Source organism: Gavialis gangeticus, unplaced genomic scaffold (genome assembly GCF_001723915.1).
Source record: "Gavialis gangeticus isolate Ggan-Ray unplaced genomic scaffold, GavGan_comp1, whole genome shotgun sequence".
Lineage (NCBI taxonomy): Eukaryota > Metazoa > Chordata > Crocodylia > Gavialidae > Gavialis > Gavialis gangeticus.
In genome coordinates this window covers 104,129,924-104,154,476 of record NW_017729031.1, presented here as the reverse complement: position 1 = coordinate 104,154,476, position 24,553 = coordinate 104,129,924, and the positions used below count along the sequence as shown (strand labels likewise).

The 24,553-nt window shown below is 40.8% G+C and overlaps 1 protein-coding gene across 1 annotated transcript; it reads left to right on the top strand.

The window, feature by feature from the left end:
- Positions 1-4,116: 4,116 nt before the first annotated feature.
- Positions 4,117-20,840, top strand: LOC109302022 (inducible T-cell costimulator-like). Its single transcript, XM_019523484.1, has 6 exons — positions 4,117-4,237; positions 11,888-11,929; positions 12,521-12,859; positions 15,192-15,304; positions 15,974-16,064; positions 17,884-20,840. The coding sequence occupies exons 1-5, from the start codon at positions 4,180-4,182 to the stop codon at positions 16,061-16,063; spliced, it is 642 nt and encodes a 213-aa protein (XP_019379029.1). The 5' UTR covers positions 4,117-4,179; the 3' UTR covers position 16,064; positions 17,884-20,840.
- Positions 20,841-24,553: the final 3,713 nt, after the last annotated feature.

Sequence of the window (24,553 nt, the reverse complement as noted above, 5' to 3'; positions counted from 1 at the left end):
TGAAGTCACAGCAGAACACTGAAAACAGCACAGCAAAAGTCATTCGCCCTTTTCCCTCTGCCCCCACCTCAGTCAAAAACTCACCAGAATGGAGACTTTGTGCTCTAGCCCTGATGGAGTGACCCAGAGTAATAAGAATATAGGGCAAGCAGAGCATGAGGAGCGGTAGGATAAAATAGGATATTGTTTGTGTAGATAAAATGGTAACGTCCTTCACATAAAGAAGCGCACAGGGAGACAGAATGTTTTACACTGTTTTTAGCAAGTGCTCATTTACAGGAAAAGATGAAGACCTGAGAGGTGAATATGGAACAGAATTCTGTATTGTAACCATAACTTTGTTTAAAGGTGAACAAGAGGTGTATGATCAATTATCATCTGCTAGTGGGGAAAGAAACTGTTTAGAGTAATACAATAAGCATGACAGGGATTATGTGATTAAAGTAAAATATATGCTGAAAATCAGAAGCAAAATCTCCACAGTGATTTCTATTAGGCTGTGAATCAGTCTCCCAAGGGAAGCAGCAAAAGTGCTGCCATTTGAATAATTTGAAACCAGACAGCACAAAGCATTGAAGAATCCACTGTAAAGATGAATGTTAAATTGGCCAATGGATGGATGAGATCATTGCTCTGCTGAAAAGTAAATGCTTCCTATGAATTCAAAGCAGTGAAGTCATAAGTAAAGATTTTACAGATTATTTGTAGTTAGAACGGAAAGAAGCAAAAGAGTTTAAATATCAATACTGCTGTAGAATTTAAGATTTAAAACGTGACTTAGTGGTTTATAGGAAATGCGTGGGAGGGTTTACAGAGAAGTGGTTCAGTGAACCTGAAAGAAAATTAAATTTGTTTTGTGAAAAGGACTGAAGGGACCAGAGGAGAAGCTGAGATGGAGGAGATGGTATGGGAACGAGCTGTCGGAGGAGTACATGAACAGAAGAATAGAAAGGTCTGAGGAAACTAGCAATAAGGGAAGAGACTCTGCTGAACCCAATCCAGAACAAAAAAAGGAAACATGTTACTATAGCCAAAAATAGCTATAGTAATAGCAAGTATACTATAGAAACTGTTTGTCTGGATTGGTGTCAACTGGAACCAGCGTTTCTGAGTAAACATGACCATTTTAATTGTGGTATTTTGGTGAAGTACATAAGCAATAGCTGCATTTGCTGGAGGAGGAAAATAAAGGCAGGAAATTTAAATGACGATTACAGGCAATGAGGTAGTCTGTAATGGGGTGGGACTAGAATGAGGGAGTCCCTCACCATCAGTCCTTTCCTTAGATATATAGACCAGGCTGCCTCTCACAGACTATTGAGGACAGGCATTACATCTGTGCTGGGAGAAATGCCTTTCTCCTGGCACAAAAACCTACTGCACAAGCATTCAAGGGTTTTGGGTGGAAGAAAAATGACTCTTCCGTGAAAAGAAAGAGAGCACTTCCAACCAGGAATTTCTCTCTGCTGAGACCTTTTCTAGTGCTAGCTTGAAACGCTACGTGCTTCTTTTGGGGTTAAAGCTGATCGACAAGAATGGTCCCCAGCAGCTCAACCCATCCTGAGGAGCCCCAGGACAGTTTGAGCAACAATACCTCTACCCTGCTGCTCCTTGCACTGAACGGAGATGACCCTGGTCTGTAGGAAGGACAGGGGGCGTTCCACCACAGTTTGACACATCCTGGGGCTTCCAGAGGTGGTTTGAATCACAGCTCCTCTGCTTTCTGCCTCATGCACAGGGCCAGTTGACCTCAGAGCTGTGCAAGGGATGGGGGGCATTCCTCCATGGCTTCATCCATCCCAGGTGTCTCCAGCATGAGGTAAGCCCTGCCTCTGCACATCCCATCTTCTGCACAGGTCCAGGATGACTGTGTTCCAGGGTGGGTGAGGACCTGTCCTCCTTGTCCCTGCTACCCCTGGAGCCCAGAAGGCTGTTCTGGAATGCCTGTATACTCCCCCTTCTCACTACGTTTTCTAGTGCTGCAAATTTTCCAGAATTGAACCCCAGTTCCTGATCTGTATTGTCGCTGTATCAAATACAGGCAACCAAAAAACAGAGCTTGTGAAAGGTCTAATGTCATCTCTTGCAACACTGATGGCACTGATACACCTCCCACACAACTGTCAGCTATTCTATACTTCCCTGAAACAAAGCAACCCATGGCTGTGTATTTTACTAGCAAAAAGCACCATATTTATAGGTATGTTTGCAAGTGCACAAGCCCAACTAACTTATGCTGTATAATTAAAATCAAGGTAATGGATTTTGAATACCAGTGATCTGATTAATTTTGAAGGCTATTCTCAGGAGGAAATGGACAGAAAAATAACTTTTTCTAAATAACAAAAGCATACATTCTCCTATACTTCTACTGGTTATCAAAATCACAAAGTAGCCCACCACAAGACATTTTCCAGGGACCCAAGCTTGGCTGTGGTGACTGTAAGAGCACCCAAAGAGTATCAGCTGACATAGGCGCTGCAACAGAAATTCTTCTCGGTATTAATCCATAGGCAATGTGTGGACCACCCTCCTGTCTTCAGTGTATTGTTGGGAGCTTTGCAGTCCTATCTTAGAAAAGACTCTTTTGTTCTGGCATCTAACACATTTGGTTATCAGAGATGGAAGAACAATTTTCGCACTAACTTCAACACGATTCCATGCTGATGCAAACCCAAGATGGTGATCTATGTTTCATATATTTAAAATACTCTGAATTGAGAATACACTCAAGTCCGTGTGCCCAAAATCTGCAATAGAATATGAACATCCATTCACTTTAGAAGTGTTTGATTTCAGCTCATTATACATCCAAAAAATAAGATGAAAAATTAGATTTGAGCCTCATTTCTGAAACTAAAATCATCTTTGTTAGCTCCTGGTCCAGTACAATAAAACTTAAGTAACCTCGTTCCAAAGGATGATTGTGAAGCTGTTCCAATATTCATGTTAAAAGTTCCCTAACTTTGGTGCCAAAATTTTAAAAAGCACTTTTTGAAAAAGCAGAGAGTAAGACAATGGTTGAAGAGTATTCACATTGAACAAAATGTTGTGGATTTGGCATTTGCAAATAATGCATAACTAGTCCTATTATTTTCAAATTATATGATAAAATACAAAGAAAATACAGAGGGAACTAATGTCACTTTTTGAAATATCTGCCCTGTACTTGAACTGATAACACATCATTTCTGACAGTTGGAGTACACTCATTGAACTCATATGATTTTTGTAAATCCAGGAATCCTAATATTTTAAAACACTTGAAATGAAGTGTACATTCATGAGTTGTTTTCCCAGTAATCAATGAGTTATATTGGTAACTATTATAGACACACGTAACAATTCACTTGTATGTAAGCATAACACTTTTTATCCCAAAGGTTCCTAAAACATTTCCTAAACCTCACACAGAGCAACAGCCCTGATATGCAGCTATCTCTAGGCACCACCCCAGAGCACAGCATGCTACACAAATGCAACTAGAAAGAAAATTTTGATTGATAACACTGATCATATCTCCCACTTCTACAGAAAATTCCAAAGGATCTTTAATGTCCATGCAGAATTAACAGTAGACTTTATCTCCATGAGCTCCTACAAAGACCAAGGACTAACCCTGCTGTCATTGGAATCTGTGTTTCCATTGAACTCCAGGTGTTCCAGGTACAATACTCAGACCAGTAAGCCATCCCTTCAGGTTTACTGTACCAACTAACAGCTTTAAAACAAAGAGTATCAAATTATTTTCGAGAATAATTGGGGGGGGCGGGGGGCAGTTGGAAAGAAATTTGATGTAAATATTTTACTATGGAAGAACTTTTTGCTGGCCACTGGCTATTTGCAAGAGTTTTATTACAGGTATGTTGAAGGGATGTTATGTTAAGCTAAAACTACGTAGCATGGAAGTGAATGTCAATGGCACCTTGTTGTCTATTAAGTTAGAATAATGACAATTTTTTTCACCTTCCTGGCTGTAGGTGACAGCACAATAAATGCTGACAGAGCTAAAATGTTGTCATGGGTTAAAATGAACAGTTTTAAAATGATGGTACAATTCCCCTATTACCCACAAACCACTTCCTTTCCTATTTAACAGACAGCACACAGGCAAATATGAATTCTTCTCAGTTCCTTCAAAACAGACGGAAGGCTGTGACTGGGGTCTGTTAGACAGCTATGAAGTCAGGCATTTTAACTTTCTGTCTTCTCTGCTTTCACTTTGAAACCCTATATGGTAAGTGGCATTTTGGATTTTGCTCTTTGCGATATTTATCCATGAGGAATTTATGACACACAAAGAACAGAGAAAGTAGATGGCGAATGAAAGTTAGGAAGGGGACAGGTAAGAGACTATTAAAAATAGTCACCAAGACAAGGTATGTCACTATTAGCCTTCCTAATACTACAAAGATTGGCAAGAACAGAATGTCTGCCAGCACACGACAGTTGTTCTGTCCATAAGAGACAAAAAAAAAAAGAAACTTGGTCATTCACATTCTTTGTTCACGTGCTTAGAATGACCTTTTAGCTATTGATACTGTTGTGTTTTAGGCAGTTTTCACACTGAGCCTAGTAGAAAGTTTAAGAATAAGATGACAAGTGAGTAAGGAAATCCATACTGAATTTCTGACATTAAATATGATCATATTTGTAAGGGATATGTTCTTAACTAAGAAAATATATATGGTCTGGAGGAGTTGTTTAATGTTATATTTCCGAGAGAAAATTCAGAGTAGTTTAAAAGAGAATATATCATCCTCATTGCCTCACTGCTATAACTTAAGAAGGGTCTGGATGATGGTTCCAATGTGACCAGAAACTGATACAGCATTTTATGCGATTCAGTTCAGTATCTCAGTACACAAAAAGTACCGTAAATTATATTCTTTTTAACCTCTTGGAAATCCACATAATCACCAATAATTCTAGAGCTAGTGTAGCAGTTCAGTTAATATTTCATTAATGAGATTTCTTATTGTGATCCAAGTATTGCCATAGGATGCAGTATGTTTTGTTATAAAAGCAACAATTCTCTGAAGCTTGGAATTTATTGTGTATTTTTACCAAACACCATTTACATTTGATCCTTTGAAGATTATGCTTAAGGCCACTAGAAGAATGTGCTGCTGAAATGCTAATAATAAATATGAGTTTACGGTCTTCCTGTGGAATTTTAGTGTTTCTGGTATCTTACACAGGTATTAAGCTTTTGTATATATAAAAATAATATCATGTAGCCCTTTTGGCTGGGAAGATATCCTTCTGAAGGTTAACTAGTATAAAGTTGGTATTGAAGTCTTAAAAGTGACTTCATAAAAAGTATGGTCCTCTGGAAATTCAATGATTAAATGCATTGACATGAATAAGGCAATGATTTCACTCAGTATCTCTAAAAGGCAAGTGAGTTGCTTCTTGCCTCAATGAAGCGTTACACTGAATCAGCTAATGAAAATCACAAACCCAAATTGTTAGCTTTTTCACTGATGAATTTTGACAAACCCACCCCACATGATTGGAGAAGCTGAAGGAAATAGTCGTGTTCAGCTTGTAGAAAAGGCACTTAAGAAGGGACATGATAGCAGTCTTCAAACACTTGAAAGGCTTCCATCAAGAAGAGGAAAAACACCTTTTCTCTTTTGCTGGAGAGAGGAGGACACAGACCAATGGCTTCAAGTTGCAGCAAAATAAGTTCAGATTGGGTATCAGGAAAATCTTTTTCACTATTAGAACAGCGAGGCAGTGAAACAGACTTTCCAGGGGAGCTGGAGAATCTCCATCACTGGAGGTGTTCAAGAAGGGGTTAGATAAACATTAATCAGGGATGACCTAGGAGCTAAACCTAAGCAGAAAGATGACCTAGGAGCTAAGCCTAAACTCTACACTAAGTACTTCCTGTGCTTCTGGCTTTGCTGGTTGCCACATAAGGGGGGTTTCCTTCCCCCACATTTCTTGCCCCCCCCGGTTGGTGTGTGTGTCAGGATTGTTTGTTCTGACCCCCACATCACGTTCCTCAAAAGCATTGGGCATTGGCTGCAGTCGAGGCTGTATATTTTGCTTGGGTTGTGCCTATCCTCCTTCTGGGACTTAAACCCAGTGTCTTATCTCTCTGCTCAGGATCACCATAGTTGGAGTCAGGCAGGAATTTTATCCAGTGGTCAGGTTGGTAAAAACTAGTGGTTTTTGTCTTCTGTAGCAGGGGCATGGCTCTCTTCCTTGGTTCTATCATCTCTCTAGCCTATTTTAACAACCCTCACAGTAGCAGGACATTGGTCACCACTGTCCCCCTGCTTACTTGTGGCAGGTTAGTGTACCATGCTTTCTGGTTGTCAGGGTTGACTATGTAGTTTCATTAATAGGTTAGACAATGGTTTTCTTTAGGATGGTTTGGATAGGGATGATCCTGACTCTGACTCTGACTCTGGCAGGAGGTTGGACTAGATGACCTCTGAAAGTCCTTTCCAGCCCTACTTTTCTATGATTCTATTCTAATATGACTGGACTCACTGGAAAAGACTTTGGGTATACACAGAATGAATATGTACTTTTAAGGGCGAAAACAATTGCTCTGATACTGAAATTTTGTTGACCCTCAATGTAGGACTCTGGAGAAATGGAAAAACAACCAGAGAGAAAAGGCTAATTTTGAAAATTCCTGTGAAAGAAAAATAAAGTCTCTGAAGATTCTCTTTCCCCCTTAAAATGCTTTCAACATATAAAGTCATATTTATTTATTATTATTACTAAAATAGACAAGAGGAGATGAAACAAACTTGAGTGATTTAAGACACATCTACAGTGATACAAATAATTTATGGAAGAGATCAGCCATTTGAAATATATATCCAAGCATTTTAAAAGGCTGCCAGCTGGAAAAATACAGCAGCATTTTGAGAAACTGTTTCTGTGGACTTGCCATGGATACATTTCCTATTGCAAACTAATCTATATACATTCAAATGTATTTAGTCCTCTGTGACGAAGAGAAAAATCTCAGATGACACAGTAGCAAATGCTGACATATTAATAATGACCACCACCATTTTTCTGATATCTTACAATGTAAAATATAGAAGGGTTTTAATATGGGTGGATCTAGAATTTTGAAAAGCAGGGTGCAGATGGTGAGGTGCATCATCACATATAAAATAACACATATTTTTCTCCAGTTAAAATAAGCTAGAAGCTTTACTAGTATGGTAGGGGCCCAGGGCTGTATTTTTCAGTTTAAGATTGAAGGAAAAGTAAATATAACTTCATTGGAGTAAGTTAATAACAATCTTCAGGACTGTAAAATAGGGACTTCATTATCAGGAACAGCTAATAGGCAGCAGAATTGCAGAACAAAAGGTAGCTTGACTGGTGGAACCCATTAAAAAGAAGGGAGGGTCATTGACACCTGTGGAATGAAGATTTTAGAGGGATCAGGTAGATTATAATGGGCCATGATATCAATTGACTTCTGCAGCACAGCCTGACTAAAAAATGCTGCTGCTATTGCCCAGCAGTTTGTAGAAACTTTGAGTGTAGGAGGAATCAAAGGGGGTGCACGTGTATCAGTGCACTCCCCTGAATCTGCCCCTGTTTTTTTAGCGCATCTCTGACTGCCATGTCCTTTCCTGAAAGGACAGCTCTGCTCTATGAGCCCTGATTCCCACTGAGTTTACAGTTACATCTTCCTGGATTATACTGATTTAAAAATTACAGTGATTTACAAATTGTTTTTATTTCACTATGCTACTGGCCTCCACCCCCTCAAAAAATGCTTGAAGCCCTCCCTCTTCCCCCAAGCTTAGTCTCAAAGCTAGACATGACCTAAAATCATGGTATGAAATGCCACTGTTTGGTAGCGAAGACACGGTTTTGATATTATATTTACAGTTTTTATTTAGTGCACTACTGTTTTGAGAGTTAAACTAAAAAAACACTCAGCCAACTCAGAACTATCCCTTCCACCCTCAAATCCAAGTTCTAACCAGAAAGCTAAATCTAATTTATCTTTTTAATTTGGTTATGGACAGCTGAATTTTTCCTTGTGTTACTGGCAAATGACACAGATCCAGCCACAGACCAATTTGAAAGCCAAGAGCTCAAATGATCAGAGATGGCTGATAACCAACTGGCAAATTCAGCACCTTTCTGTTGCCACAGAGTACCCAGCAGCAGCTATTCCAGGAATGAATGAAGTGCCCTGTGGAATATCCCCTGCATTGAAGATTAAAACTAAAGATGCAAATCAACATGATTGAAATAATTTTTAATATATTTTAAGCTTTCTGGGAATCAATATAATTATATAGACAGACACATACATACAAATATATATCCATATTATAATATATTCCTATATAATGTATAATATATAATGTAATATATATAATGTATAATATATACATTCATATATTATACATTATATAGAAATATGTTATAATTCTATATTATATACAGAAGTGTGTGTGTGTAATTTTTATATTAAACCTTTGGCCCAATTGAACCAGAAAGATAAGTAGCCATATTCTCCTCTAACTTACACCAACCTATATCAGCAATAACTCCTCTGAAGTCCATAGCTACCTGACTGTGAAACTAGTGCAACATTTTCACCCTGTTCCCAAAGCCTTCATACTACTCTTGCATTACTTCAGATGGCTATTATATTGCTTTTCTAATGAAAAAATAAACCTCAGATGTCCCTGAGTCAGATGTCCCAATTCCAAGCACTGTAATAAAGAAAAAGTAAAGAAAAAGTGGAGGCACTTCTGCATGCTCTTTACAGTAGCAGATGTTCTTTTATTTACATTTCCATTGGTATTAGGAATGTGCTATATGTAAACCTTTCCAAACATTTATGTTAGTAAGCAAGAGCCAACAGTGTTTACTCTCCTCATTTATGACCCCCACCAAATGTGCATTTTGCCTAAATGTATTTCAGGAAGTAGCATTTTAACTTATTTCGTCAGTGACTACCAAGTGCTAACAGGTTCCCCAGAATTACCATCCAGCCTTGAAAAGACCAAGGAAAATAATTAAGACCATAATGGTGGATGATGATGAAAAGGATGATATGTTATTAGTAAATCAGAAAATTTACTCCTATTGGATGAACAGGGGAGGCTGTCTTATCTGTTAAAGCTGTACATTTGTGACTGAAGTTAGCTATCTGCTTCAATTCTAAGGATTCAGAGTTTCTCATAATTTGTCAATTGTTTCTCACGAGACATTAATTGGTAGCATAGAAACAATGTTTGCTAGTATTTATTTACTAGTCATCCTGCAAAATTGTGCAACTTTTCATGACATTCTCCATTTGTTGTCGGCAAAGCTAACTTTAGCTCAAAGTATGATGCTGAAACTACTAGTTGAAAAGCCAGACTTTTATTTTACTTGTTAAGCTCCTAAGTATACTTAGGTGACTAAGACTGCATTTCACCCTGCTTGGGTCCCTGAAGAACTATTAACAAGCTTACATTTGTAACATACTATGTGCATCTACACATTTATTAATGCACTGTAGTTACTGCACATTAAGTTTAGTATTTGGAAAACCAAGTACTAAATCAATGTGTAGTAACTCGCACTACTGCACAGCAGTGTCGGTGTACAGGTTTTTTCAGATGTTAACTGAGCATTAAAATTGTTTACTGGGGAAGAGAAAACCCTTTTACACATGCCCACATAATCACATCCCCTACTCCTATCCATCAACAAGGATGAAAACCACAATCTCCAGGCACAAAAGCACAGATTTCTCTCTCAAAAATAAGTTCATTAGCTTATAGCAAATGAGCCTGTTATTCTCTATCAGCCACTAGGGGGGATCAGAATTTAAGACACAATTTGTTACATGAGCTTTAAGACTGATATATGTGGCTGTGTAAGCCCTGTGTCCATTTAAGCACTCATCATAATAGTGTATTCCCTTTGACTTCGGTGAAGTGATGCAAAGGGAAACAGGGTTTTAAATCTTTTTAAAGGAGTTAATACGTAAAACAGGAGGCAAATACTGAAAACTTGCCTGGTTTTAAGGGGGATTTTGTTGTGGTCTGTGACTTGCTGAGTTTGTGGTTCACCAATGAAAGGCCAAATTCCGACTTCTTTACTAGTTATCTATAGTACCTTACTCCATCCACAGTTAGTCCCATTGAAGTCAGCGGGACAATGCTATTATGAGTGTATAAATCAGCACAAGGTTGTAAAGCTATGCATTTCAGACATTGTCCGTGCTTGGTATTTTGTTGTACTACACATTTGGATCAACAAAATATACCTTGGAACCTACAATTTTTGGCAAGTAACGTGTTTTGCCCATCTGCCTTATCTCCACACCAGTGGGAATGGGACACGGATATCTTGGCTGCTATCACACATGGAGGTAATAGACCTGAGCGCAGTACAGCTATTAGAATTACAGTAGCATCAGAGAAGAGTAACTGACTGTACTCAGTGAACCAGAGGTAATGTGATATCCAAAGAAAAGAATAAGTCAGTTATATAGGAGGCTGTTTATATAATATTGTTTATATAATATAATTGCTGTTTATATAATATTTTACAACTGAACACGTCAAAGCATATTTCTAAATGTATTAAAGTGTTAAAGATATTCTATTAGCATATCATTCATTATACTACCTCAGTGGGCAGAGAGTGGGTGAGGAAGACATCAAAAGAATACAAAGTTTGAAACATGAAAGATCATGTAATCCCGGAAACACAACTTACTGAGTCAGATCTCGCCTGCAGTGACTTAAGCATGTGAATAACTTCATGTGCCTGTGGGTTTGCAGGACTGGGACCATAAATTGCAAGCTTGTTAGGGCAAGGACTGAGAAATATTATGGTTCTATACAGTGGGAAGTGCAGTGATGCCCACTCTTTCTTGACAGTGCTGAAATACAATAATATCTTGGCCAATCAAAACTTCCCAAATTTTCTTTCTACTTTAATAAAGTAAAACCAAGTACCCTAGAACAGCTGTTTCCACCCTAGGGCGTTGTCACATGGGACACTTAGCATGTGTTTTATTTAGATTGTAGAAAGCATTACTATGAGTTAGAAAGTTTTCTGAGCAGTCATACAGTAATGCTTATTATGAACTCAGCCCTCTGGACACGGCTGGAGCCAGCTATGAAGTTGATAAAGAGCTGATTGTCAGTCCCAGCCCTCCCAGGTCACCGGTCTTGAAACTGCTGGGATGCAGTGGTGAGAGTAGTTGTATTATCTCTGTAAAGCAGTCCCATGATAGTATTACATGTATTACTTAACATGATATGGAGATATTCCTTGCTCCAAAAGTCCTAACTACTATATGACAGTACTTAGCATGTGCTTTCTTGCTTGAATGTGTGGATGCTTGTGTTTTAAATGCAGTTAACATGTCTTAAGTGTAACATATGACAAGGCCCTAAGTGACTTTTGAAGAGCTCCCTAAAAGTACTGTGAGAAACAGAGACAACATTTTCTAACTAGTAAGCTGTGACATTGATTTCTGATTCTACAGCTCTGGAAAGAGAAAGGTAAGGTCTAGACCCTCATCTGAAGACAGGAACCAATAACATCAGAGTTTTAGTCCTATCGCAGATTCCCTCTGTTTTGAGAGAAAACAACAGAGCTTCAGTTTCTACTTGCAAAGTATAGAAAAGACTTTGCAAAGATATTGTGAAAATTTCCAAATTCTATATAAATGGCCAGTATCAGCACTTGATCAATTAGTGCTTTTTAGTTCGTGATTTCAATATTTTGAAGTGATTTTACTGCATTGTTGGACTTTATTGTATAGCATTTAGGTGTGACTTGATGTACTCCCAGCACTAGTAATATTTCCTAATGTTATCACCTTAGCAGCACATTACTTAGTATAAGTTGCAAATGATGTTTTATTTTTCAGGAGCTGGTCAATGCCTGTCATGTCCACTATGCAAAGACCTAGGTAAGACATTTTCAAAAACATTTAGTTCAATTTGCATAAATTGTCTTAAAAGGGCAGGGCTGTTAACATCTGTATAAATTGCAAAACATTGTTTTTGAATAGGAAACTGTCATCCAGTACAATGCACTTTGAAATTCAAGGACACTCCAGAAAATAGTTCTCAGCACTTTTAGTTGTTGACTCTTCCAAAAAAGTAAATTGTAAGGCACCAGAAGGTCCTTGGTCAACTTTTCATTGGCTTCTCCAATAGGTGAAGTAATAAGTTTTGGTTTCACTTCTTGGTAAGCATTTTAAACTAGATTGGATGTAGATTTCAGACTGTGAATATGAGCAGGCACATCTAGGCCCCTGCTTCAACACTGCAATACTGACTGTTCCTAGAGTGGCTAGAATTCAAAGGTGGAAGTGAAATGGGATATTTTCTCTCTTTCATGTTAACAGGGGGGTAACTCATTGTGAGCTGCTCTGCAATGACAGGTATTTCTAGACAGCAATACACCTCTAGATTTCAACACTATGGTTAAGTTGACCTTTTACTTTTATTTTGGGAAATGGTCTTCCTTCTGTTTTTTTATATTCTTCTTTCTCCAGGACAACCTTCTTTTTTGGACCCTCAGGTGAAAGTTGAATTTCACAAAGGAATTTTCCAGTTCAATATTAGCAGCCCCAAAAATGTGACTGACTTCAGCATAACACTCCTGAAAGGACGGGAGAGGCAGACTATCTGTGCACTCCATGTGACTGAGGGGAAGGCAGTGCCTGAAAATAGAAGCAGCTACTGCGAACCACATTATTTTGGCAACAACACTTCTTTCATTCTCAAAAATCTGGAACGTAATCACAGTGACATTTATATCTACTGCCTGCAAATCCTTTTGCCCCCTCCCTATATAGACTGTAAGGTGGATGAAACCTATTTGTTTATCCATGGTAAGTTTGCTTTTGCTCTTCCTTTACTGTGGTCTTAATGACAGGGAGATTCAATATTTAACTGCAGTGAAAGATGTGACTGTATCTTGCGCAGATATATCTGAGCTTGCTTTAAACTAGAAAGCTGGATTACCAGTAGCAGTGTGGTGGTGGCTGCACAAAGCTCAGCACAGGATAACTGTCCAAATATTTACCCAGCATTTCATTAGGTGCATAACTGGATTTAAGCACCTAAGTGCAACTCCATTCCACTCTGCTCCAGGCCCTATAAAATTGTTAAAACAAAAGGATGGGTCCTCCTCTTCCTCCCTCCTTTGTTGTTGTAACTCAGCAGATCTGATATGGACTTTCAAAGACTTGAACAGATTGGAACAGACATGCAATTAGGTGCCTAAGTCCACTAGGCTGTGTGTAGATGAAACAAGAGGCACGTGTGCATGACACTTTAAAGCAGGTTAAATGCTTTTGCACTGCTTTAATAGTATTAGTGTTTGCACGTGTCAGCAGCGTATTGCGCCGTAATTCTAGCTGCTGTAGCAAATTTGGTGGTGTGATGTGCCTTAAATGACTTGGGGTGCAGAAAGAGGAGTTTTAGTTTGCTACCCTACAGCCACGGAGTTAAGCACTGGGCTCCATGCAGCTCAGGGGCTCTGCAAGAAGTCCATGCAGGCAGCCTAGAAGCAGCCTGGGAAGACAGGCTCTGCCCAAGACAAAAAAAAGTGGCAAGCCTGATCTCCCCACCACCCTTGGAGCCTGCCTGAACTGCGTAGGGGCCTGGTGCTTCCCTCCACAGCTGTGGTGCCCCCTGGGACCACCATAGCTGGGTGCCTGCGGGTGGGGGACAGTGCTGCCATGAAGGGAAGCACCAGCCCCACCCTGCAGCTCTGGGACTGCTCTGCCCACCAGCAGCTTGCCCTCCCCTTCCAACTGCCGGAGAGGAAGGTAAGTGCACAGGTGTGTGCATAACACAGGAGTTTACTTTGCCTTAAATTGAAGTGGTGCTTTAAAAAAACCACCGCTTCAATTTAGCACCCCCATTTCATCTATATATGCTCCTAGGCACTAAATCTACTATATGCCCAATAGGTGGAATACAATCAGACCTACTTTTAATGGTTTCCAAGACAGCTAACTCAAAGCAAGCTCATGTATACTGCAGTCTTAACCTTGGCTGTAAGTTATATATGCTTACTATCCTTTGTAGAAGAAATGGAAGGCAAAGTTTTAATTAAGTCTAGCTGGACACAAAACCCGTTCTGAGATTTACCCAAGAGCATCAATAGCAAGAGGTTGCTCATCAATATTTTTACTCATGGCAATAATACAGAACTGTCTTATCCACTCTGTGTGGAGTCTCTCATCTCCCACTGCAATTAATGAGTACATGCTGCTCACTTCTTTGAAGGAGCCCCTCCATTTGTTAATTCAGAGTAGATCAACATTTGATACAAAGAATGATACTATGTGCTATGGGTTCTGCCAGCACTTCTAATAGGCACCATGTTAATATTACTTGCCTTTTTAATTTTAAGCAATATCTTCCAGGGTGGCTTATCACCCTGTCAAGCCAAGCAGGGTTATAACTTTCTACCCAAGCCCTCTCTTTTGTTCTTCCTTATGATTCCTCATCTTTCTTCTTCTGTTCTTTTCCTTCCCTCAACACCTAGGCAAAACAAGACCTGAATGAAACTCTATGGTCTTTTTTATATGGGCGATCAGACCAGATGATTTAATGATCTCATCTAGCCTTAAAATTGATTTATATATACACCAAGGGTGGCATTCTATTCCCTTCCTCATCATCTAAGTGTCAAGTTTTGGTCATCTACATGGCATTTTTGGTTGACCAAATGCCAAAAATGCCACTTTGGCACAGATAAGATTTCTATTCTTGGCTGCATAGCCTGTGAACACAGACAACTATACATTTCAAATCATCTGCTTGCCATCCTTTTCATCACATCACCCTTTAAGTCATCTTACTGACACTGCATTGTGTTATCCATTAAACTCAAGTTCATTGGTTGCTTCTGGACTGCAAGCCCACACTGTCTTGAGCCCATCTTTAACTTTGTCTCCTTTCCTTATACTTTGGCTTGACTATGCTGTTAATACCAATAGACTTGATACCTCTTCTGCTCCCAAATTTCTCTGACCACTGCCACATCCTGCTCAATACTCAATGCATCTTTTTGATCCATCGCCTTACTTCATGTAAATCGTTCCCTCAAAACTCATTTCTGCTGCCTCACCTATGCAAAGAGGAAAGCTTACTTAAAATGTTGTAATTAGAAGGAAATGCTTACCCTCAGTGATTTCTCTTCTGTTCAAGACAAGGAAGAATGCACTCTACCAAGATTTCTATCATGGATAATTATTGGACTGACTGCATTCTTCATGACTTTCTGTATCTGCTGTATAATAGCTTGCTGCTTAAGAAATAAGGTAAGCAATTTCCAGAAGACTCTATAAGACTCATGCCAAAGGGGATGCACTGGAAGCTTGATTTAGTGTTATTCAAGACGTATGATTGACTTGCACACACACTCAGCATGTGTTAAATGTTTTGAGGATGAAATTGAACTTTTATTTACCACTGAAGTTGAGTCATTGGTGACAGCAGCTCACTTTTTATTTTTTCTGTGACTGAATTGTTTATTGATTTAAAGACCTGGAACCATAGGAAAAAGGAAGGAATCCTGCACAGGTCAGCAAAAATACTTTGGCAAGCAATTCACTTAATTGTTTCTTCAAGGCAAGCAATCATCTTTGCTCCAACTCCAGTTACATTTTGGAGCAAACCACTTAAAGAACCCAACACCCAGAGACAGAAGAAATACCAGGGCCATTTGTTGTTTTTGTTAGACAGAGTTTACTTTTTATTTCCATCTCAGATTCTGTCCTGTAACAAGTCTGAGTGACCTCTGTTGGTGAACATCAATCCTTTCTGACTTTGCCATACCATTAAAACATGGTAAAATTGGTACTAGAGATAGCAGGCAACTGTTGATCTTTGTGGATCAAAATTAACTGCCCTGTTAAAAGGATAAAAACAAGAGTTGAAAGGCTTAAAGACTCCAGACTGAATTCATGGCATTTTTCTTCTATTTGCAGACCAAGCAATGTGAATCGGACTCCCATGAGTACAATAGTGAATACATGCCAATGGCTGCAGTGAACGCAGCTAGAAAACCAAGATTCTAAGGTTGTATTATGTCTGCTTACTATACTCTTAAGCAAGACTCATTTCCCAAGGGTGGTCATGATGTCCCCTGCTGGCCAAGCTACCCATGCCCCACCCTGGCTCCTCAGGGTACCCTCCCTTTTCTGCCTTGCATTGATGGATATTATAAACCTTAGGGAGGCTGTCCCCATAATTCTGGAGCAAGCCTCAGTTCACCTCTCTACCAGTTCTCATTGTTGGCTGGCCAAGTCTTGTCCCTCACCTTGGGGACATTAATCATGGCCTCCAGCCTCCCCTATTACCATGCCCATGCTTTGTGGATCTTGTACTTGACTTGTTCACCAGTCTACATAGGCTTCAGCTCTCTTGGCCTTAGCCCACTGGCTGCTCCAGCTGTAGACTTCTAGCCTAGGCCCATTTCCTCTGGCCTTACCTTTTTGGCCTCAGCCTGCCTGCATTTCAATCATTTTGGTCAGGCCTTGGCCCTCTTGGCTGTAGCCAGGCTTGCTCCCCTGCCACTTTTCAGGGATTGAAACCCAGAGTGCCCCAAGCACCCTGTTACATGGCCTCCAATCCACCCCTACAAGTATAATCTGATCATCTGGTATAAACTGCAACCAAAATGCCAGCAACCTGCTTAAAAAAAAAGCTCTCAATGTCCTTCTGGGCTGCAGGGGTCTGTCCCCCTCACCCGGCTCTCTCCTAACTCATGGTGCAACTCCAGGCCTGCAGCTTTCACTCCCTGACAGGCTAGGTTGGCAGGAGCTCTTTACTTTGCAGAGTTCGGGGCAACACTGGTTCCTCCGCCTCAGGGACCCAGGTTTATATTGCTTGAGCTCTTCCTCTGGTCAGGTGTGCTCCCTAGGTCTAATGAACAGCTTGCTGCTGTTCTTTCAGTGCAGCTGAAGCTCTTTCCTATTGCCCTTATGTCATATAGTAGAGGTGGGCAAAGTTCAGCTTGTGGGCTGGATCCAGCTGGCAGTGGACTCATTTCCTAGCAGCTCCTGCCTGCATGGCTGGGGCCAATCTCCATGGTTGCCCTGGAGACTGGCCCCAGCCATGCTGACAGGGCATGCAGCAGGGCAGGGCAGCGGGCTGCTCTGGAGCCACTGGGAACTTGTGATGGGGCAAGTTTGGTCAGGGCCAAGGCAGAGCTGTGATCTGCAGCCTGCATGCTCTGGGCTAACTGGTAGTTATTTGCAGCCCTTCAACTCCCTAACTGCCTATTCTCCTGCAGCTAGTCTACGTTTAGCAGCCTGCTCCTGCCTATGGAGTATATCCATTATAGTCTCCATCTTAAAGTAACAGAAGCCTCTGGCTCCTTGTTATATATTGTACATGCTTTCTGGTGGGGAAGGGTTGATAAGTTGCCTCCACCTGATGTTAGAAGGGCTTATTGCTCAAAGGATCATACTGTTGTATGAGTCTATTTAGTGCCATCCAAAAGGAATAGCAATATCTTCAAAAAACAAAACAAACAAAACACCCCAACAAACCCTCAAAGAACTCACAAATTAAATTCATGGACTAAGGCCCCAAATTTTTATTGCTTCTAATCAGTGCAATGTAATAATCTCGAAGTGAGGAACCCATGTAAAGCTTCATTTACTCATGTAATAACACATCTTTCTAAAAGTAACTCAAGGGAAATGAGTGTAATTCAGTCCTAAGTACAAGTTATATTTGTGTATCAGATATTGTGGCTGACTGCTAGTGTCACGAATCAGAGGCTCTCTCACTTTAGACCCTACGTAGAGGCTAGCCACAGTAAGACAAGTAGGATTAGATTGATTCAGCTTTGCTTGGACTGCTTGTAGCTGATTCTAAATTTCTGTTCTAGGTGTGAACTTGCAAGGACACTTGTGGCGGTACAGAAATTGTTGGCATCATGTCTCCAGCTATCCGAAATATTAGTTTTACTTCTGTAGAGACCATGGCTTCAACTAATTATCATGTACTCAGTGATGGGTTATTATTCCTAGAACTGTTTTTAGTTGTGTTTTATGCTAGCTGCACTTTTGGCCACTGACTGCACAGGAAGTACTGAAAACATGATTAAGAAAATCACCCTTTAGTTAAAAAATGTAACATGTTTGCTTGCAGGTAGTTCTCCACAGTACTGTACAGAACAATTAAACCCTCTACAGATAGCTTCCTTTACAATACCTCCCACTGAAAAAAAAGACTACCTCCAAAGCTGATTCTGGCAGCCTGTTCAGCAACAGCTACCATTTTATTGCACATATAGCTTCTTTGTTAGGGACAGTTTAGCCTGATGATGTTGTTGAATATTGGTTGTTTCCACTGTGTATAAAGCCCTGAAGACTAATCGAACACAACTCAATTAGGTTATTGATAAGATCATAAAACATAAATAAGAAGTATATCACCAATGTTTGCTATTGCTGTCGTACTAAAACGACCGGAATGGAGCAGGCTCAGCAAGCTCGCATACCCCTTCGTATACCCAATTTGTTTACCACATATAGCTCACAGAATTCAGCCGACACGCTGTTTGTATTAAAGTGGAAGTAAAAAAATCCCATTCTATCAGACATGCAAATTATTGAAACTGGTATTTGTCTGGCAATATGAAAACTGAAAATTTACAAGTCAAATAATTTTTGGCTGGTACAAAGAAGAAATCCCTCACTAAACAAATTTAAAAACATTTTGCAAAATGAAAGGTCATATGAATTTTAGTTAGGCCTCCTGACATAAGTGCTCAAACATAATGGGAGCCCAGTTCACAAATTAACATACTTAAAGCCCTTAATCCTTACAAGCATATGAGTGAACATAGATATCTAAACATTTGACATTGGTTAATATAAAATGAATGCTATATCTTTTTAGATCATTAGGCTAACACTACCAATTCCTCCTCAGATTCATCTTGAGACTTCTTAATAATTCCACACCAGTACGATGTGGAATATGCACATGATTCCCCTCATGTAGGCACTAAAGGTAATAGGGGGACAGTAAAAGGGAGAATACATAATATTTTTTACTGTAGTCTAGAATATTGTTTTACTTGTCTGTATTCTAAATACATCTTTACAATTCAGGGTGCTCTTATTTATATTAAATTTAAAGCTCTTTTAGTAGGGCCTCTCTATATTTTAAAGTCCCAAGACTGCAGCACTTGTTCTCGTGAGTAAGGGCCTGCTGGACCAGTCCCTAGATCAGGAAACTAAAAAACAACCTCCTTTTAATGTATATTACAGTGCATATGTGGTAGGGCATGATAGCCCAACATTTCTAAGAACCCTACATCACCTAAATACAAAGAAAGGCAAGGCTGCATGTTCTGTCTTAAAACCTCCAACATAGATGGAATCATCTTACCTATAGTCTCCCTTCAAAATCGGTCAATACTGTGTGTTTAATGACCCACTGGACATCAAACCTGAAAATCCTCCAGGGTGGTTTTTGGCTATTTGAAACCAAAGAGTCACATTCCTTTTGAATCTCACTGTAATTCATATTTCATATAAAGAACTGAAATACCCTCTAAAGGGAATAATGAACTGGAAACTCCCTAGCCACAAAACCTACTTTCAAGAAAATGTTGAGAAAGGATAAGAAGCCAAGGGGAAGTGAAAACAATATTGAATAAAATAAGGAACCTCAGCTTGAGAAAGTTATCTAAGCAGGCAACAGACCACACCATCTGTGACTTTGTGGACAGATTGCTAGATTGTGATCAAGGAACCCTGGTTTGTATTCCCTTATTTAGATGGGGCCATACTGATGGTGTCAAACCCAAGGCTGTCCTTAACTATTATGCTGACCATCTACACACTATAACCATTAAAACTTGATCCTCAGGAGCAATCCAGCCCTAGAAGCTCTGCTAAAAATTCTGGGCATCAAGGTGACCCTTATTCTTGCTGCACAGCCTGTCTCTCTTTGCAGTGTGTTTGGAACTTAACTGCATGTTTTAGGTTTCAAGTACAGGAAGTCTGCCAGCAGCAGTCTCCCAGTTGTCTGTTTTCCTTGTTCCTGATTTCTGGCCCTTCTGCACCCCATTCTACTGCCCATAAGCTGGGACAAGTTTACCAGGAGAGAGTAGTAGTTCACAGACCAGTACCTTGAAGGGCTCTGCAAGGGTATCTGTGGTATATTTTAGTGCTTTGGTGAAGAAATAAGAATGATGCGGCAGGGAACAGTGGGGCTCAGGTTTGCTGAAGACAACCTCAAGGTCAGTCCTAAATAACAGTGTCAATATACTGTGTGCCACAGTTTCCTCTCTATAAGATGGTGCTAATGATACAGATATCCTTTGTGAAGTACTTCAAGAACCACTGGTAAACAAAGCTAAGTATTATCTCTGTGCCTATAACTTGGCCCCTTCACCTGCAGCCACCTTTGGGTATACAGGGTCCTCTCACATTAAGATGCAGCCATCTCTGGGGTAGGGCGTAGCTGGTTGTAACAGGAACCCCACACCTGGCACTGGGATGCAACCAGTTCTGTGAGAAATACTGAATGTGAGAAGGCTACATAATACTCAGGAGTACAAAGGAACTTGTCACCATGCTGAGAAGAAAACTCATGGAAAAAAAGCTCCTGACAGAAGGAAGCAGCGATCTGGGGGCGTCTTGGATATACTGCCTGATAAGGGACAAATGATGAGTCAGATGAGAATGTGAGGGAAAACAAATATTTCATCCTGTAAATGTAAAATATTTTCATTTACTGTAAAAAATCCTATCTAAATGAGTTTTGGAAAATTCTTGACTTTTGTTTGAATGAGATATTTCTAGTCTTAATAAATGCTGTTTTGGATCATGCTATGCATCATAGACTACTTTAGAAATATCATGCACACAGACCTAAAGATACATGCCCAATAATCTCTAAAAGGAGGCAAAGAAAGGAAAACAGTGTTGTCTATTTTTGTACCAGTTCTCACTAAAAGAAAACAGTAGAATAAGGAGTAGTACTGTTATATGTATGCATGCATGTACGTGTATATGAAGTTTTTTCCATTTCATAGGGGCTGAAAAGGAACAGTTTGGGGGTTTTGTTTTTGTTTGGTTTTTTTCCCCTTTTTCTCCAGACTTATTGTTGAGACTCTTGATTTAAATTTTTCAACCAATACATAATAGAGGAGATGAAGCACCATGATGAAATACTTTGGGTCATTTCCCCTTAGCATGTTATTGACTTCAAAGACTAACTCATCATTCATTTCCTCATGTTCTCATGAACAGTTTTTTCAAAGTATATTTAAGAATAGACAAAACTAGACTTCAGAACTAGGGTAACAGAAATGAATAAACCCGGGGATCTAAATGCAAAGTAGCATCTCACACAATTATTTGCAATCAGTTCTCTAAATGGGGATCTCATTATGCATGCGTCCACATACTTTGCCATGGAGCAGTAGTTCCAATAATAAAAGCTGCCATAAAATTTGACATAGGTCACTTTGACAGGACACAAGGCCAAGGAGGGGTTGCTCAAGTAGGGCTCATTGGAGAACTAGGGCTAAATCTGTGACTTGAATTAGAGTTAAACTGACGGCACCAGAAGTAAAAGGTTATCTATAACATCCCCAGTCACTAGAACCCATACGTCCATTATTTATAAAGTAATGTACTACATACATACTTCCAAGCGAAGTGGTGCTGGCTCCTACCATGGGGGTCCTTAAGACAAGGCTACATGAACACCTTGCTGGGGTTGTTTGACCCCAGTACCTTTTTTTCCTGCCAAGGCAGGGGGTCGGACTTGATGATCTGCTCAGGTCCCTTCTAACCCTACCAACTATGAAACTATATCATATAGAATTTCCATTTCACTATGAGATTAAATTGAGATTTGTATTTATGCTCTATGACTATGAGTTCAGTTCATTAGAGGGGAAGAAAGGATTAGCTTTTTTTGCAGCAAAGCGAATTGGACAGAGATCAGTACACAGGAGATGTCAGACAGGTCAGAGGATGGAGCTTCATTTAAATGAGCATCATTATACTATTTAGTAGGGATGAGTGAAGCGGGCCCTATTCAATTTAGATTTGGATTCGGCCCGAATCGGGGGCAATGATTGGATTCGTTGATTCGGATTACTGTCCCTAATTTGATTCGGCCGAATCCAAATCTGAAGATTTGATGCTTATTCGGAGAATCAGTGATTCAGACATAGACACGGCTTTAAAAGTTTTTTCTACATACCTTGAGGTAGCAGGCATGGCTCATGATCACTGTGATGCTGGGGTGTATGGAGTGTCCCACAGGAGTCTGGGGAGGCAGGGGGAGGGGGCTCTCCATGTGCTTGGCAGCAAACTCGGAAGTGGACTGGAAGTACTTTTGGTCCACTTCCAGGTCTGCTGCTGAGGGTGCTGGGGAGCCCCTCACACTTCTGTGGGATGCTCCATGCACTCCAGCATCACAGCACTCATGAGCCCCTGCTACCTAGAGGCATGTAGAAAAAACATTTAAAGCTGTCTCTATGTCTGAATTTCCAAATCTTTCTGAATCTCTCCGAATCAATTTAGAGAGTTCCGCTTTGATTCAGAGAGATTAAAAGGTCCTCTGATTTAATTTGGATTTGAGGATTCAGCCACCGAATCGGGCTGAATCTCCGCCAAATTGAACCAGGGACTGAAGCTTCACACAACCCTACTATTTAGCTCCTCATCTGAGTAATAAGATCTTATATGGCTTCAGATCAAGTTTTAAGAAAAGATAAATCAACCCTGCTTATTAAGAAGAAAGTTTTAACTGAGTCACACATTAAGGGTAATCTTTTTTTTTTTAAACTACAAAAGTTGACATCTTTGAAATACAGAAGATGTTCCACACTAAATCCTGCACCAGTTTCTATTAGTTTATACACTGAAGCCAGCAATTCTAAACTGAGATACTCAAGCATGCTGCCTATTTTGGAAACCTCCCCCTGTCCAAGACTTTGATCCACCACAGCATCCTTGTATATGTGTCCCTCAGAAGCAGATTTGGCCACAGTCCAAGTGGCTGAATCTGGTTTTAGATAAACCTGGATGTAGATAAAATGGATGTAGTATCAGACTTAACATATTTAGGTTAAACCAGTCTATTGAACTTGACCCAGATCCCCTCTCAACTCAAGCTATCTCACAGTTCCCCAGCATCCCAGGATGCTTTGCAACCCATAGCCCATGGGTCCCACCCCCCCACAGGGTAGCTTGCTGGAACATGGCTAACACTCTGTTGCTCCAGCCCAGTTCCTAGTGACCCCACTTCTGGGATGTCACAGACTTTCCTGCACAGCTCCTCTGCCCAGCTGTGCCTCTCAGCTCTAGGCAGCACTCGGGGGGAGGCAGGGAGGGGTGAGGAATTGGGAGAGCCAACACAGACAAAATGCTTCCCACAGGGTTCCTATTGGCTTCCCCCACCAGCTCTGGGCTGTCTGCTGGGGAAGCCAGGGCGGTGTGAACTCTGAGGAAAGCATCCATCTTGGCTCCCCTTGTGCCCCCCACCAACTGTGGGCTGCATGCTGGTCCATCTGGGGCTGTGCAGACCCTGAGGGAAGCATCTGTTTTGGCTTCCCCCAAGCCCTCCACCCCTGCCAGCTCCAGGCTGTGCGCTGGCCCAGCAGAGGCTGTGCAGGCCCTGAGGGAAGTGTCCATGTTGGTTCCCCACACTCCCTTCTGCCTGCTCCAGCCAAGAGCCAATGCTGGGCCTTATAGAGCTGAAGCCTCAGTTCCCTCTCTCCCATCGAGCTCTGGCTTCCCCCATGCTGCCACAGGCCCAGATGCCAGGCGTGCCAGGACCCACTCTGGAAACCTAGAGCTCAGTGCAGGGAGGGTCTGCAGTGACAGCAAGCTGTTGGGGGCACATGCCCAGCAGCCAATCAAGGATGGCCCTGGCTCAGCTATGCTTGGCCGCCCTCAGCAATGTCCAGCATGTTGGGAGGTGTGTAGGAGTGCCCACCCAGCTTCTGGCCTTGGCCAATTTAGGCATCTATTTCCCTCCCCTCTGAAGGAGAAACGTGTGTTCTGTTATCTCCTGATCCAATCTACACAACTTAGAGAAGTCCATATAAGTTGAATCAATTCCCCCTTAGGTGTTTTGACTGGCTGTACTTAGCCTGAAAGACCAGATTGCACATAGCCACTGCAAGAGGGTACAAGAGTGGAAGGGAACCGTCTTCTCTTTTTGCCTAGGGGACAGGCCTAATTGCTGTCCCTGCACTCTCCTTAACAAGGAACTGTCCTTTGATAGTATCTACTTAAGCATGAGCACATTTAGGAGGAGTTGAGAGAAGTGAGGATGTGACATAGTCATTACCATGTCCTCTTCACAGCCTCCACCCCATGGAGCTGGCCAGGTAGGGATGGGTATGTCCACTGTACTTCCTAAGGGTCAATTCAGCTGAATGCTGCTCCATAGGGTGTGATGGCTCTGCAAAGCCCTCAGAACATGGGCTCATGTTTTACTAGGCCCAGACTGTGACAAACAGTATGGTATGTTTGAGGACACTTGAGAAATATTCAAGAGGAGACTGGATAGTCATC

What these genes read in the sequence shown, in the direction of transcription:
- LOC109302022 (XM_019523484.1), top strand. Translation starts at nt 4,180, where the DNA reads ATGAAGTCAGGCATTTTAACTTTCTGTCTTCTCTGCTTTCACTTTGAA. An exon ending in TCCACTATGCAAAGACCTAG is followed by an intron (nt 11,930 to 12,520) that starts GTAAGACATTTT and finishes TTCTTTCTCCAG; the next exon opens with GACAACCTTCTTTTTTGGAC. An exon ending in AACCTATTTGTTTATCCATG is followed by an intron (nt 12,860 to 15,191) that starts GTAAGTTTGCTT and finishes CTTCTGTTCAAG; the next exon opens with ACAAGGAAGAATGCACTCTA.